Below are 16101 nucleotides of genomic sequence, written 5' to 3'. Positions count from 1 at the left end.
CTTTCCACTCGCTGCCTAACAATATCGCTCTGCTGTCAGCTCATCATCTGAGTAAATTCACATCTCAAACAAATGAGCCAGACATGATTGTACGATATTAAAATAAAACACTGTAGAGTGGGTGTAGAGCTGCTAAAAAAAAAAACAGAATGTAAATATAAACCCATACACTGTACAGTTCTGTACTGCTGTGTCTCCTGCAGTGCTAGAATGTAAAATACCGATGTTACCCCCTAAACTGTACGTATAGTCATTCATGCAGGTGCGTTTTCTTTGGTATGTGCTGTGGTTTTCTTTGGTATAAATACTGCAGGGTAAATACAGTAATAATTCCCCATCCCAAGCCGTGTTGTTTTTCTCTACGGTTGCTTTGTGTTCTCTCTACAATACTAAACAACTAATATAGTGTTATATTCTATCTGGAAACTCAGCTTAATTTACCCTAATATTCATAGTACAAAATTTATTTGTAAATGATATTGTTTTTAATAGTTCGGCGTTAAAACACATGAAAAATTCTATGCTGCCACGAAAAAAGGCATTAAAAAAATCATGGAGGATAATTGTATTTTTTTGCAAAATCGCAGGGGATTTCCGTGAACAATTATTAGACAAGTTCTCAGGAAAAAATCTGCGATTATCTGAGGCCGTGAACTCGTAGCATACTTCGATACCATCGAAGTTGTGATATAATATTTTCACTTTACCAATCTGAAAGGACTTCATAAAACAGTCGGTTTGGTTTCCTGATTCGTAGACAATTTTTTAGACAAAGTTCTGCAGGTTTTTCTTAGCAGTTTGTCTAAGGTGATGCGTACACTTATAATCCCATTCAGTCTATTATAGTCTTCTAAGGTTGCTATTTTAAGTATAAAGCCCCCTTAAAATGTCTCCTGATGTGATTGTGTATGCTGTATTTCCTTCTGGAACATGAAGGGCCTTAAAGCGCTTGACTGATTTACACTCCGCGTTTAAACAAACTTGCCAGTTCTGAAAATAGAAAAGAGTGGAAAGTTAAACAAAAGAAAATGAAGAAGGATTTATTTCCCAGCGACTGTCTGGTTTAACGAAGATGACGAATCCTTGCCGGTTTGTCTTGCAACAAACAATTACATATGTTTGCAATGAGGTCGGACCAGAGCAGCATCGACATTGAGCGGTGAAATCTGACATGCCAAAGAATCAGGCTTAGAATTTAATTTAGATATTACTCCAGAAAATATGATAGACAAATAGCGTGCATTAAGACGTCACTGCTAACAAGCTGCTACTGTAGAGCAAGATACACATTCTTTCTAATGTGCGTTCAACTGAATGAAAACAGTAGCACTGAACGCACCGTCAAAAAGCTTCAAAACTGCCAAAGACTAGCTACCAACTTAAAACTGGAAAATTGTCTAGCAATTATATTTGTGTGGGATTTTTTTTGTTGCAGAGAGTGTCCTATAGGTCTACTTAAATAGTGGAAATTACAATTTAAATGTTAAAATGTAACACTGGATACTTTTAGGAAAATGCACTTATGTTTCTTTGTGAACTTACATAAAGTTATCTTGTAATGAACTCACTGTTACCTCACCTTACACGTTTCCCTAATATACACTGCCTGAACTAATAAAAAATAACCATAATTTTCATTTCAATCATCCGTGACTTTGATTACAGCACACATTGTGGTGTCCAGTTCACGTGTGAAAATGATTCCTCGTGCTCCCAGAACCACTCTTCCACAATCTGAGTCTTAAAATACGGTTGTAGGGGGGGAAAATATATTTCTGTGATACCCTGGTCATTCAGTACATTCAGGTAGTCAGCTGACTTGACAACAGCTGATAATAACAGTTGACACTTTGCATATGCTAGTTGCTTCTGACTCTGATGTGCTCATCGCTCTGGAATAGGCTGTGGACTCATCAGACCACATGACTTTTTTTCCATGGCTCCAAAGTCCAGTCCTTATGCTCCCTAACAAAGTTGATTGTTTTTTTCTGATGAGTATCACTTCTTTTTTTTTTTTTCTTTTTTTTTAAAGGACACAGCTGTTTAGTCCCAATCCTGTGAGTTCTCATCACATTGTGTGGAAATGTTCTTACTTTTAAACAAATCATTAAAACAAAGCTCTGAGTCCGTATTGACTCAGTGTAAGGCTCAGAGTCGGAAACCAGTCCTAAGTGGCCGAGTGACGCAATTTTGCTTCTAATTTTACGTTTGAAGCCATTCTTCAACATTCTTAAATTATGGAAATCATACGCATTTCTACGGAGAGAGAGAGAGAGAGATGGAGAGAGAGAGATAGAGAGAGAGAGATGACATGACACTACATCCGTCCTGTATCTACAGTGACATGCGGTTTAAACCATCAGTGCTGTTAACTAGACAGTGTTGCAAAATCTGTTTGGTAGTTAGTTCTCTAACAATAAAACTTCATAAAACAGATTTATTCTGCATGGATAAATAAATAAATAAATGAATGAATGACTGAAAGAATGAATATCAGTAGTCATCGTACCACTGCGTTTTACATGTTCCACGCTGCCGTGATTGTACAGACATTTTGGTGACATCCTAGTAAAAAAAGCATTTATAAAGATAGAGATTTGATGTTTTGTTGCTCAATTTTATGAAAATCATGACATCCTGGATGGGTAAAGGACAAAGGAATGGTTTAGACCATGTAGATCATATTTACTGTGTGATTCTTAATGTCTTTTAGAGAATAACTGGTGATCTTGGTGACAAAATAACAAAGACCATGTTTGTGTGAGTAAATGTAAATATATAGAGTATATATACACACATGTACAGTATAAATCTATAGATACAAAGTGAAGACATGACACCACATCTGTCCTACATCTACAGTGACATGCGATTTAAAGCAACTTAGAGTTAAACACCTGTCTGGTTGTTAGTTCTCTAACGTTACAACCTCACAAAACAGATTTATGTTGCATGATTTGATTAAAATAAAACAATAACGTTATGATGCATCGCCCCTGCTGTACTGTAACTTCCAGGTGAAAACATTAGGCGGCTAGAGAGGAGGAACTTTTTCTCATATTTATCGAAATGACATGAATTAATACCTTCCTGAAGCTCCTTGTTGAATCAGAACCTCTTGGTCTTCGATGTGGAAATCTCCCCGCTGTCTTAGTCCTGTTTTTTTACATGCAAAACATGAATAGCTCAGGGCTAGCTAGCGTGCTAGTCACCAGTCTCACCGTTAGCACTGTACTGCTCTCCGGTTGCTAAGCGAGCTAGCTAGCTAGCTAACCAGGTACTGTAGATTAGCAGCGAACCTATTCTATTAACCTAAAGATTTTGTATTATATTATATTATATTGTTTTAGATTATTGTTTCTGAAATAAAACTGCGTCAAAGTAAAACAATGACGTAAGGGCAATGAATTATTAGAAAATATAAATAATTTATAGTGTATATTATGTTAATCTAACGTGCTCGCTCGCAGAGGTGTATATGTCACCTCTGATTTGGCAAAAAGCCGTATTCTCAGCGTTGATTGGTTGTCAGCGCGTAAGTCCCACCTTCTGGGGTTTTCCATTAAGTTTGTTTGAAGCGCTCAGGAAGCCTAATGGCTGAATCCAACATGAATGCCGCCTCAGTATTAAGGTGACCTATTGAGTGTACAAATATATAACGTATACCTTCAATATAGTGCACTATTCATATACAAAATGCAGGCAATTAAGATTCAGCCATTATGGCAGGAAAATGTGGGAGAAACAAACATTCCAGATAGAAATGCATACTGTATTGTTGAATGTAATGTTAAGTTCATTTTATTTCATTCATTCATCCTCTATACCAGGGCATTGGTGGCTCAGCCTTGGCTTCTCTCCTGCCACGCGCAAGCCTGGGTTCAATTCTCACCCAATGCCCAAACCCCAGCCATTGGATTCAGTGCCAGTCCCAAGCCCTGATAAAATGGCAGGGTTTCGTCATTCGGCATAAAATCTGATGGACATGGTGTGGCCACATGGCGACCCCACAGCAGGAGCAGCCAAAAGACCAACAACATTCATCTTTTATATCACTTATCCTGTATACAGGGCAGGGCATGAGGCGGGGTCCACCCTGCACAGGGTGCCAATCCACACACACACTATGGGCAATTTGTTGTTTTTGGACTATGGGTAGAAACCGAAGTATCCGGAGGAAAGCCACCAAGCACAGGGGAAAACATGCAAACTCCATGCACACATACACGGTGCTTATCCACTGTATTTTAAATCTGTCCATATAAGTTTAATATATAAGTTATTAAACACAAGTAACTCTGGCAAAAGATAATACATAGTATTTACTGAGCATCAGTTTGCCTTAAACACACAGTATTGTAGTGTAGTTATGTAATGGTCCCCCGGCTTCACTAGTCTAAGGAAAAACCTTTAAAGATCAGAGAGGACTTTGATCCAACATGTGACCGATGTAAGCAGAAACCAGCAAAAACCAGGAGGCCGGCAGAAAAAAAAAATTTCTGCAGACCCCTGACACCCTGGACACAACCCTTTTCACCTTCTTTCTTCTGGCAGACGCTGCAGAACCCTGTACACCAACACTGCCAGGCACGGAAAAGGTTCTTTGTACAGTTTCAAATGTTAAGTGTTGTTATGTATAGTGCTGTGAAAAAGTACTTGCCCCTTTAATGATTTTACAGAAAAAACACTTTCCAAACCTGCCTGGCCCCATGTGAAAAAGTAATTGCCCCCTTAAGCTATCCAAATCAAATTTCGTATGTGTTTGTGTAAACATACTTGGCCAATAAACTTGATTTGCATACCTGAGATTAATTTATTTGAATGAGTTTGCATTATACATAAAACTTCTAATGTTTTATCTTATTGCCAAAATACCTGTAAAAAAGAAATGATTCAGGGAGGAAACTATTATCCACAGTGAAAACCCCTATTTACAGTAGTTATGATGAACTGACACCAAGACTCAACTAAAAGGGGAAGAAAAATAACAACAGAAAGTACCACAGAATCTACAAAAATCCCAAACTAACTAACAGCCATTTGGGTTTATTTATTATAGAAAAAGATCAGGAACAGAATGCAAAAAATATAATATATAATAATAAAAATGACATACAGTACCATATAAATTCATACACAATTACCATACCGTGAATCAGTAGGTGAAGTTAATTTTTCAGAATATTTTTTCATTATTCTGACCTTTTGTAACAGTATATATTGTATACAAATATAATATATATATATATATATATATATATATATATATATATATATATATATATATATACAGTACACTCTCAAGAAAAACAGTGGTGTACAGAAGACCATGTGTTAGGAAATAACTGGATGTTACAAATATTACATGTAAGATTCCAAAAAAAAAAAGTGCTCTTGACAAACATCTATTTACATGTTTTGCTTTAATACCCTATAATAAATAAAATGTACCAAATATACTTTACCGGAAAAAGACACAGCTTCTGCCTCTTCAAACTACTGTACACTTGAACAACTAAAGTGTAAATACATGTAACCTTCATTTATCTCCATTACTCAGTAATTGTATGTTATGTACATTTTAGTCTGCCAAAACTTTTTCTCAACCCTGTTACCTGAACACAAACACTGCTGGGAAAATTTGGTACATTCCACAAGCTTTCTCTTCAGCAGGAAGAGGCATCATCTGAATTTCCTGAAGGCAACGGGAAGAGGGAAAAGTCGCTTTGAAAATACAGCTCTGATAATCAAATCCTGGATTCAAAGCAAATGATTAATAAATAAAAATGAATAAACACTTAAAATGACATTATGCCTTAAAAATGTTTTTTTTTAGTCAATCAAAAAGGTAAACCCTGTTCAGTTAATTTAAAAGCTAAATGCAGTCAATAAAACCTTGTACTGTACAGTGGTACCTCAGCATACAAAGTTCTTTTTATAGGCAAAATATGACTATAGTGTGGAAATTGGTAATATTGGTCAAATTTTAAATAAAAATTTTTTTTTGGGTGGCTGGAACTGATTATCTATGTACATTATTTCTTATGGGACAATGAGTTTCGCAATACGTACAAAATCTCGCCTTAAGAACTCTCCTCTGGAACGGATTAAATTTCTAGGCCGAGGTACTTTTTTACTTATAATAAAAATAATACATTTTAATGGCTAAACACATTACACTCAATGTGTGTATATATGATACATTGTTTTTTCACCTTTAGAAGATGAGTCTGCTTTCTCGCTCGCTAAGTTCCTTTACCTCCTCGGCGCTCAGGTTATTTCCTCTCAACCTGCAAAAACACACTTTTTCTTTACAGTAGCCCTACTATCTTCCATAGTCAGAAATCTTCTTATAAATTCGCTAAACAAACACATATACTGTAAATTACAGTATACAGCATAAACAATCTCTCTATAGTTTGTGAGATGAATAGTTTCTTACCACACTTCCTTTACAGTAGGGTTCGCTTTCAGAGCCTTGATCAGAAACTCCACTCCGTCCCTGCTAATGCGGTTTTCGCTCAGCCTGAGAGGTCGACGGCAAGTCAAATTAGTAAATGAGCAAAAAAAGGATACCGAATATTTTCAAAGCTTTTTTAAAACATGAAAAAAAACCTCACCAGAGCTCCAGAAGTGTTGTGCTTTTCTTGATAAGCTCAGCTAAGGCATGTGCTCCTGCATCACCTATCCTGTTATACGCCAGGCTACGGATACAGGACAGGACACAGACACAAAGTGAATTGATGACATTATTTTCAAGTAGGCCTCTATGATAGCCATTTAAGATTGCACAAAATATAAAGTCCATTGCATAACTCTTTAATAATAATGTTTAATTTATTAAATCATAAAAAGAATAATGCCATTTTTGTCTTGTCAATTCTATATTTTTCTAAATAAATTTGGGCAAAGCAGGCTTATATATATATATATATATATATATATATATATATATATATATATATAATCTATATTAATTTAATTTTTATTAATTTATTATAATATATATATATATATATATATATATATATATATATATATAAGGATTTTTGAAAAAGGTATTATCTACAATTAAAGCTTTGTTAGTAGTAATTTAATTTTTTTCTATATACTGTACAGTATTGAGATTCTTTTATATGGCAATTAATTTATCACTACACTGACTTCAGATTTATTTATTTATTTATTTTTATTGAAAATTTACATCTCTATGTTTGCGATTTAGGAAGGTAAGACATCACAAGAAGGTAAAACATCACAGTTCCACAATGAATCCACAGGTGGCGTACTTTTAACTACGCACATGGTGGCAGGCAGCGCAGCATAAACAAACAAACAAACAAAAAAAACATTAAAATATTATCAGGAAATTTATATAATCATGATATTTATGAAATCGCAGTTGACTCTGCATTGATCTATCTTAATACTGATAATATTGTATCCTGGTCCCTGGAGATTTAAATCCCTAATATTTAGCACAGAATATTGTCAAAAAAAAAAAAATTATAATGTTAAATAGAAAGAAAATAGTGGGTTAGCAGTACGGACATTACTGTCTTGTTCTCCCTACAACTGAATGGATTTCCTCCGGGTTCTCCAGTTTCCTCCCAGCTCACAAAACCATGCAGGTAAACAATTAGCAACAATTTGCGCTTAGTGCGTGGTTTTTAATCTGGTTTCCAGTTTCTTATCACATGACTAATGATTACTCATTTCCTTTAACGTGAAATACAGAACAGTCATACCTTAACCATACCAGCGAGGTGCTGTCCTTCAGTGCATCAGCTAAAGCCTCGGCGCCTTTGTCTCCGATTTTGTTTCCCCACAGCCTGAAGGACAAAATATACAAATCAAACAATTTTTTCGACAAGCTGTATTGAAGATTTTGAAATATACAACACAGTATATCATATTATATAATACAGTATATTGCATAGTATATTATAGAGAGATTATATTAAAAATATATGATTTGATCTACCATTTATTCATAATGTTTAATATTAGGTGACATGTCCTAAAAGAAAATGAACATCTCTTATACTGTTTAATGTTGGGAAACATCTGTGGAAACAAGACAGTTCCTGTTCTCACTGATAGCAGATGACGTTACTAGGATACGCCAAGGCATAAATTGCAGAGGACAGAAAAATACTGTTATAAAAAGTTTACACTGGAGACTCCTTACAAAAGAAAGTTATCATCATAAACATCGGCATGTTGTTAATTATACAGCGGGGAGTTTGCCTTCACTACTCTGATTTCAAGACTGCGTATATATTTATCATAACCTCACTGGGACATTTTACTAAGGACACATCCACGTCCTAGTTCATTTGTCAGTTAAAGATTAAAAGAAAAAAGGGAAGCCAATTTGGCCAGATGCATCTCAAACAGGAACAAATCAACATGGGGTAGTTATAAGAACATCTGTTCATATTGCGTCTTAAAACAAATCTCACCCGAGATACTTCAGGGACGTGTTGCACCTCAGCCCTTCCGCCAGCTGCTCGGCCCCCTGTGATGTGATGTCATTGTTTCCAAGTCTGTCGAGAATGAGATATTACAGACAGAACTACAGGAGAATTTCCCCCTAGATTCAAATAACTAGATTAATTAATGACAATAATTAATTAAGATAATGATAATGATTAATTTATGATAATTATTTCATACATAAATGTTTATTAATTTTTATAGCTATTTATGTCTATACAAGTTTCTTTATTTTAAGTAACTTCTTTAACCAGTGAGGGTCAATTTTATTACAGCACACAATTTTGAAAGAGTTCTTAATATAAGAGATATTATAATAGTATAATATCTTTGTTGCTTTGATGTCTTTTATCTTACTATATAATATAAAAGACGTACAATCTTGCAAACACCGTTCAAGTCAAGCCAGGACTTTTGTCTGTACATAACAGAGCACAGTTATGAGAGTAAAAACTCCCTTTATATAATCCCCTGCTACACTAATGCACTTATCCCAGTGTTTCACTAGTGCTTGGACACCATCAGAGTAGAACGTTTTCTCAGTGAGCCGGAGCCATGATCGGATTTCCTGCTTCATGTCTGAACCGCTGGCCTCCCAGGAACTCCTTTAATGGTCCAAACATGTGGAAATGGCTTGGAGCGAGGTCAGAACTGTACCGGGGATGTGGCAATAACTCCCAGCCGAGTTCCTGTGACGTGTAAGTGGTGTAGATGAACGATTTTGTGTACAGTTCTCAGAGACAGATGCGCCTCCTCCACAAGTTGGCGACAGTTTATCTGTCAGTTTTCTAAGATCAGGCGTTCCATTTGCTGAGTGTTTACAGGAACGACTGCAGGGAGCTCCGAGAAACCTCGGGATTGTCATTCACGAACGTACGCCTTTTTTAAAAACTTTTACACCATTCACCGTACTGTGCTTTAAGTCTTCTGTAAATGTCAATCAATTTTATGCTTTCATTCACAAGAAGTCCCAGTTTGACTTGAACACCCCTTATATTTAATTAACCACTATGTATTTTAATAATCTTAATGTAATTTTTTAAAAGTAACAACAGGACATTTTTAGAGGATACCTTAATGCAAGGAAGCTCTTCTTTGCCTTAAGCAGCCTGGCAAAATGCTTTGTGCAGTCATCTGTTAATTTGTTGTTGAAGAGCCTGTGCAAATAAATGTTAGTTTTTATTTTTAAAAAGTGACAAATGAAAAGTAAGAAATGAAAATTGAGCAATTGAAGAAACTTACGCTACTTTTTCGAAGCACTCGCATTGCACTCCTTTCTCAACAAGCTTGCGTATTCCTTCATCTGATATGTTATTGTTCCTCAAACTGTCAATGTTATAAGACATAGAATTATGTCTTATAATAATATATTATTATTGAATAAATATTTTCTCACTATGCACATAAAAAAACTTTTCAGTTTTTTTTTTTTTTTCAAGAGTACCTATTTTGAAATGTTTCTAAAAGGGAAAACTTTAGGACTCCCCCAATGAGACAAACTAAAGAACCCATTAAAATTAATGCATGCAGACTTTACAGTACATTGCGATATTCATTTGCATATGTTAATGATTGTTATTGTTTATGAGCTTTTATGTCCTGGGTAAAACCAAATAAGAGACTTTTAATTATTTTTTAAATATGTTTAGACTACATTAATATTAGAAAAAAAAATGAACCAGCTATGAAACCACGAAAGCGTCCCTTCCACAAAAGTGCAGTTTTTTTTTAAAGTTTTTACAAAAAAAAATAAATAAATAAAATAAACCTATCACTGGAATATTTACTATACTCTATTAGAAGAAAACCGGTTTCATCTAGAGCCCAAAAGGTCTATTCAGTTTGTTACACAAGCGGAACAACAAGAAGTTCTCTCTAGAACCTAAAATCCAATCTAATTAATGAACAAATTTTTCCCAAAGGTGTATTATATTAAGACACTAATAATTGTAAAAGCAAATACAGTACAATAATAATAATAATAATAATAATAATAATAATAATAATACACTGCCTGGGCAAAAAAGGAGCACACTCCGAAGATTTCATTCAATCACCTTTACTTTTAGCACACTATGTTGTGGCCAGTTTATGTGTAAAAATTATTCCTCATGCATGCGGTTATCTTGTGGCCATACAGCTGTTTAATCCCAATCCTGTGATTTCTTATGTGTGTATGAAAATTCTCTTCATACAGTAGCTCTGGATTTGACTATTGATTTTTTTACAACTTCACCAAGTGTTTATGGGATCTCCATTCATTATTTTGTTTTTCCCCGACCCCTCTGGAATGGCAACTTTTTTTGGCCAGGCAGTGTATGATAAAAAAAAGTTGCATATTTAAATAATTCAATAAAATTTTATTCAATTTAAGCTTTGACAATGACATTATGTTCTTACTAGAGGGAGCGACAGATGTGAAGACATGGCAAGAGTTGTTCCAATCCTACATCCCCCACTGAGTTGAAGTCCAGCTGTATACCGACAGGATTCTGCAGGTACCTGAGTACATAAGCCAGAGCAGTGCATTCCACTGGTCCAATATTACAATATATTAACTTAAGGTGTTCTATTTCTAGCCTTGCCATTGCATTCTTGGCAATCTGGCTTTCCTGCATCTCATAGATGCACTTAATAAGCCACACAAAACCCGGCATTGCATGCATGCTCTTCTTTTCACCCTTCACTGGTGGAGGGATTGATTTGAAATGTCTCTGCATACCCTTGGACAAACACTTCATGACTTGCTTGGACTTTTTCTCGAGCAAGACAGCAGGACAAGACTGTACAAGGAGACTGCGATAGCGCTGGGACAAAAGTCCTGCAACAAACTCCAAGGTGATCTGCAGGTTTGGGGTCTCTGCTACATTCCGGTCCTCAGCTCCAGGATTCATGCAGTGTGCAAGACAGTTGTGACTACCAGCTGTGGGGGGTTTGCACTGAGACTGAAAGAGATTTTGGATGGCAGAGCAGTTGCCATTGTTGTTAAGAACAATATATATAGCAGCAAAGAAACACTGCATGGTGATATGCAGGAACTCAAAGTGTTTGCAGTCAGTAGCGTCCGAGAGGTCTTTACACTCTATAAGGAAGCCCAGATCAAGGTCCTGTTTCGTGATGCTACATTTCAGCAAGTTTGACTCGGTGAAAATGTAACAGGAAGTCTCCAACCCTTCCAGTGCCAACTGTCCTAGTCTTCTCACCATCTCTAGATGTTCCTGTAGCCATCCCTTTCCCAAAGTCCTGTGTTTCTGGGTCATGCGCTTCTGGATGAAATGTTTCAGAACCATGAGGTACACATCGGTGACCGTCTGAGGGCTGCCTTCCCCACACCCAAGTAGCTCTTTATAACACTTTGATATAATCCAGCAGAACACAGGAATATGGCAAAGCCCAAGTAGGGCTGTGTTAGCCTTAAGGGCCTCTACAACTCTAGTAGCAACAGTGGCATCATTGTGGTGTTTCCTTACAAAGTGGTCGATTCCCACCGGACAGAAACCCTTGGCCAGGACTTCTTTGCAGAGATACTGCTTCAGAGATAGACCGACTGCTTGAGGCCTGCTGGTTACCACTTTCTTCACTCCTTTCATTAAGGTACCCTGAAGCAGGTTGAAAAGCAGAGTGTGTACAGGTGCTTGCTGTGTGGGGCAACAATGACGCTCTTCATCTGTGAAGCTCTGCCTAAACTCATCAAGCCCATCAAAGGTGAAAAGGACTAGTTCAGGGTGGTCAAGAATGAACTGGAAAATTTCATCTTGACCCTGGTCCGGCCAGCAGCAGTGCTGGAACAGGAGCTCTTTTAAGGAGAGTAGCTTCTGCTCAGTATTCAGTTTACGGCAACTGAAAGGGAACAGCATGATAACGTCTGTCAACAAGGTACCTCGGGCCCACAGTAGGTGGAGTCGCTGCAGCAAGGTACTCTTACCAGTACCTGCTTCTCCACAAACAAGTATTGTATCGGCTTCCTTATTAAGAGTCCCAACTGGACCCACCACATCTTGCAGCCCCACAGCTGTAACCTGTCTGTCACTTTGCACCACTTCTAGGAGGCCATCAGTATAGATATCATCTAGGGAAAACCTTCCTGTTCCACCATATGTGCTGAGAACATATGACTGAGCGGCAACAGAGCTGTGCAGCTTCTTCTGGTAGGTGAGGCATTCTGGAGAAAGGAGTGGTAAAGAAACATATATCAAAAAATTATTGCAATTATTGCATTGTTGTCTTATGAAATAAACATCTTACATAAACATGTGTGAGCTTAACGTAAAAAGAAAAGCAATGGCATTACTGTATCATACATTTACAAGCAAAACTTGCCGTTCTTAAACAGATTGCCAAAGCAAGATCACAAGGTATCTAAAGCTGCTATAGGATCCAGCACATTCCTCCTTGTCCACATCTATGATCACATTTAATGATTATCCATACCATATATATACCACTGTGCAGGGTCACAGGTAGGCCTGGGGCCTATCTGAATGAGCTCAGGGCACAAGGCAGAGACACTCAGAACACAAGGCAGAGACACTCAGAACACAAGGCAGAGACACTCAGGGCACAGGGCAGAGGGGACTCAGGGATCAGGGGAAGCTCAATGGTTAAGGCATTGGACGACTGATTGGAAGCTCCTGGGTTCAACCCCCAGCAACACCAAGTTGCCACTGTTGGGCCCTTGAGCAGGATGGGATAAGGGGGTCTACAAAATGCTGTAAATGGACATGCTGGATTGGGGATGGGCTCATACACACTGACAAACCTAATCATACACTACTGGCAGTCTGGGAAGACCAACAAACCTATAATGCAGGGCTTTGGGACTCCTGCTATAGATCCTAGAAATTTTTTAATGTAATGTCTTGTAATTTCTTCTTGATACCTTGATCATACATAAGATAGATTTTGATGCTTCTCATAAATGTTAGAAAGCCCAAACACACAAACAAACACTGACTGAATGCTGAAAATATCTGCTAACTTTTCCACCACAACGCCTTTTCTAGTTCCCTGGGTTGAAGGATCGCAATCCTAATAATTGCATTGCATTTTCTTTTTTTATATTGACGTCGTGGTGGTGTGTGGTTTCTTGCTTAAGCTTAACTTTGAAGTGCTTCAGAGCAGAAGAAAGTAAATGATTACAGGTCTATTGTCGTCAAATATCTTGTTTGATAGTCGAGCACAAACATGAGCATAACAAGTAGAAACCGCATACATACCTGTCGAGAGTTGCTTTTCCACGTTGACACATTGTGGCTTGGTGTCTATGTGCTGTAGATCTTGCAGTAAAGTGTTGGCAGCTCCCTCCCCTTTGAACCTCACTTGGTCTAACAGCTTCCTGGCCTAACCAGAAACACAGGAAAACAAGTTCCCGCAATAAAAATTCCGTACAACAGGCACACAGAGAAATATCTGGTCCAATCCGTTGCTTACCTTTTGCGAAGGTGTGTACACGGGTAACTGCACTTCATCACAGTCTTGTGAAGTAAAGCAACCAGCTTCCACCAGAGCATCCAGCACCCCGTCGAGATGATCCCGAATCTTCTTCACAAGTGCTGGTCTGTCAATCAGCAAAGCCTCACAGGCGCTTGTAGGAGTCTTTTTGATGTCCCTTTGGGTTGGATTAACTTTCCCGAAGCAAAGTCCAACTTTCTGGGCCTCGGGTAAGACTTGATTAAAAGCTGCCAGCAGCAGGCTGCATGCATCATCTCCTTTAGTGTACACCAAGTCCAGAAGTTCTCTAGTTTTTGAGCAGATGGGTTTGGAGGAGCCCTGAATGTTGTGGTAGTCTTCCCAAACAAGGACATCCCATGACAGCAGCAGGTCCAGCACAGAATCCAAAGGTTCAGCGGTGCCACCACAGCACAGTGCCCCCAACAGTTCTGTTCTCTGCCTTAGCACCAGCTGCTGTGCACACATGACTCACGCTGCTTTACATCTAACATTTACTGCTTTCACTATTACCTGGTGTTTTCTAGGACTACACAATAACGTTTCCAACGTAATGACTCAGGATTATTATTGCAGCTTTCTGTGACGTCTAAACTGAAGCAGTTGATGCATTAGTAACGAATAATAACCAATATTGTACAACCCTAGCTCATGATTTGATACATGTCTTCAAATCATGTTGGACGAGGAAATGATTGATTTGATGATTTTGACATTTAATGTCGACCTAAAGATGCTTTTTTAAGTTGGAGTTGAGCAACTATGTCCGTAACCGCGAAAAGTAACAGTCCTTCATTTTGTAAAATGTACTTATACTTAGGATGGTTCAAAAAGAAAAATTTATCTATTTTATTTTAGTCACTTAAATTCCGCAACACAGAAGATATGTGCGTCCTGTTCACGTCATCAGGAAATATTGTTTTTTCTTTAAAAAATGAGGATGAAAAAGGTTGAAAAAACGGTTGGGTGAAATTTGAATTCCATGTCAAAAGCCGTACACCAGGTAAGTCCAGACCATCAAGAAGTGTCAGTCTTTTACATATAGGATTGTCCAAAAGTGTTGACATTTAATTAACAAAGAACTTTATTTTCACCCGACATAAATCCATAGAAGATCCATCAGGTCCATTTTAAAAGCTGGGCAGCAGATAAACGTAAGTCCATGGCATTAAGTAAGGTCAAGTGAAAGTTCTCCTTTCGCTGGCAGGTTTAAAAAATGTCATGTGTCACTAGGGGATTAGTCCAAGAAAAAAAAAAGATTTAAGTCTTATTTAAATTTAGACATTTAATGCATTTAAATCAAAACCATAATCACCGAATGAATGAATCATTTCGTCTCTCTCTCTCTCTCTCTCTCTCTCTCACTCTCTCTCTCAAAAAAGGCAACATTGTATTTAAGACTCTTCCTCATATCGGCCAAACTTGGACAAATTTTAAAAACAGACACAAGATACAATCACAGTCAGTCATTATTTACCTTTTTTTTTTTTTTTTTTGCAAAACTAGACAAAAACCTTTATTTCTCCTCCAATTATAACAATAAAGTCTTTAGTGTGTTGATAGTGGAAAGTGTTCATATGTTTACACACCCTATCAGGTTTCCACCTGCCCTATGGACTATAAATGTTTACTGTATGACCTGTAAATGCTCTAATCAACACATATTTGCTTTTAAGAGTTTGTTTAAGAGTAAAATACCTGCTGATAAAGTGGCTGTCTCAGGTATCAGAAGTTCAGTGAACTCTGAGGTTGAGGCTGTGTATCCGACGACTGCCTTCTTCTGAATGTGTAGTTTCTTCTGAGATCTCTTCCTCATTCCAGGGCTGTTGCACTGCATGTACCTGAGTCTGTTCGGATTTGGAGTGTTTATCAAAAAAAATGCCTATTTTTTTTTTTTTTCATTAAATATGAATAGTCTATAATAACCCCTGTGTTTGTCTTCTGTGTGATGGCTCTAAAAGAGCTGAAGCTCTTTGTTGTAGTTAGACATGAACTGAAAGTGAAACTGCAACAAGTCTACAAGTCTGTAACAGGAAATGAGAAGCGTATACTATGATTATTATTATTATTTATTTGAATGAATTTACATGTTCATGTTCTGTAATGTTTTTTTACATGGTTCAATTTTATCAGATTTCCTTTAAAAAAAATTTT

General features: G+C 37.2%; 2 protein-coding genes across 5 annotated transcripts in view; both read right to left on the bottom strand.

Moving 5' to 3' along the window:
• Positions 1-3459, bottom strand: part of cylda (cylindromatosis (turban tumor syndrome), a) — a 26705-nt gene extending 23246 nt beyond the window's left edge. For all 3 annotated transcript variants that reach the window (XM_053492636.1, XM_053492635.1, XM_053492637.1), the window contains exon 1: positions 3087-3459. The gene's annotated coding sequence lies outside the window, so the exon portion shown is untranslated. The remainder of the gene's footprint in view (positions 1-3086) is intronic.
• Positions 3460-5286: 1827 nt separating this feature from the next.
• On the bottom strand, positions 5287-15934 carry nod2 (nucleotide-binding oligomerization domain containing 2). 2 transcript variants are annotated; one of them, XM_053493229.1, is made up of 12 exons: positions 15646-15934; positions 13930-15176; positions 13716-13839; positions 10900-12661; positions 9742-9825; positions 9573-9656; positions 8466-8549; positions 7749-7832; positions 6621-6704; positions 6443-6526; positions 6216-6290; positions 5287-5754 (listed from the first exon to the last, which is right to left on the bottom strand). In XM_053493229.1, the coding sequence occupies exons 2-11, from the start codon at positions 14413-14415 to the stop codon at positions 6218-6220; spliced, it is 2949 nt and encodes a 982-aa protein (XP_053349204.1). In that variant the 5' UTR covers positions 14416-15176; positions 15646-15934; the 3' UTR covers positions 5287-5754; positions 6216-6217. The 2 variants fall into 2 exon arrangements, with proteins under 2 accessions (XP_053349204.1, XP_053349203.1); XM_053493228.1 differs by having other exon boundaries at positions 5287-5695.
• Positions 15935-16101: the final 167 nt, after the last annotated feature.

This window comes from Clarias gariepinus, chromosome 3, assembly GCF_024256425.1.
Source record: "Clarias gariepinus isolate MV-2021 ecotype Netherlands chromosome 3, CGAR_prim_01v2, whole genome shotgun sequence".
Taxonomy (NCBI): domain Eukaryota; kingdom Metazoa; phylum Chordata; class Actinopteri; order Siluriformes; family Clariidae; genus Clarias; species Clarias gariepinus.
Note: the sequence above shows the minus strand (reverse complement) of the source record. Positions and strands in the feature narration are given on the sequence as shown.

Bases quoted from the DNA above. Each gene is read 5' to 3' on its own strand.
- nod2 (XM_053493229.1), bottom strand. From the start codon at position 14,415: ATGTGTGCACAGCAGCTGGTGCTAAGGCAGAGAACAGAACTGTTGGGG. The intron at 9,657-9,741 runs GTAAGTTTCTTC...TTATTTGCACAG, and splicing joins GAGTGCTTCGAAAAAGTAGC to GCTCTTCAACAACAAATTAA. The intron at 8,550-9,572 runs GTATCCTCTAAA...CATTCTCGACAG, and splicing joins AAGAGCTTCCTTGCATTAAG to ACTTGGAAACAATGACATCA.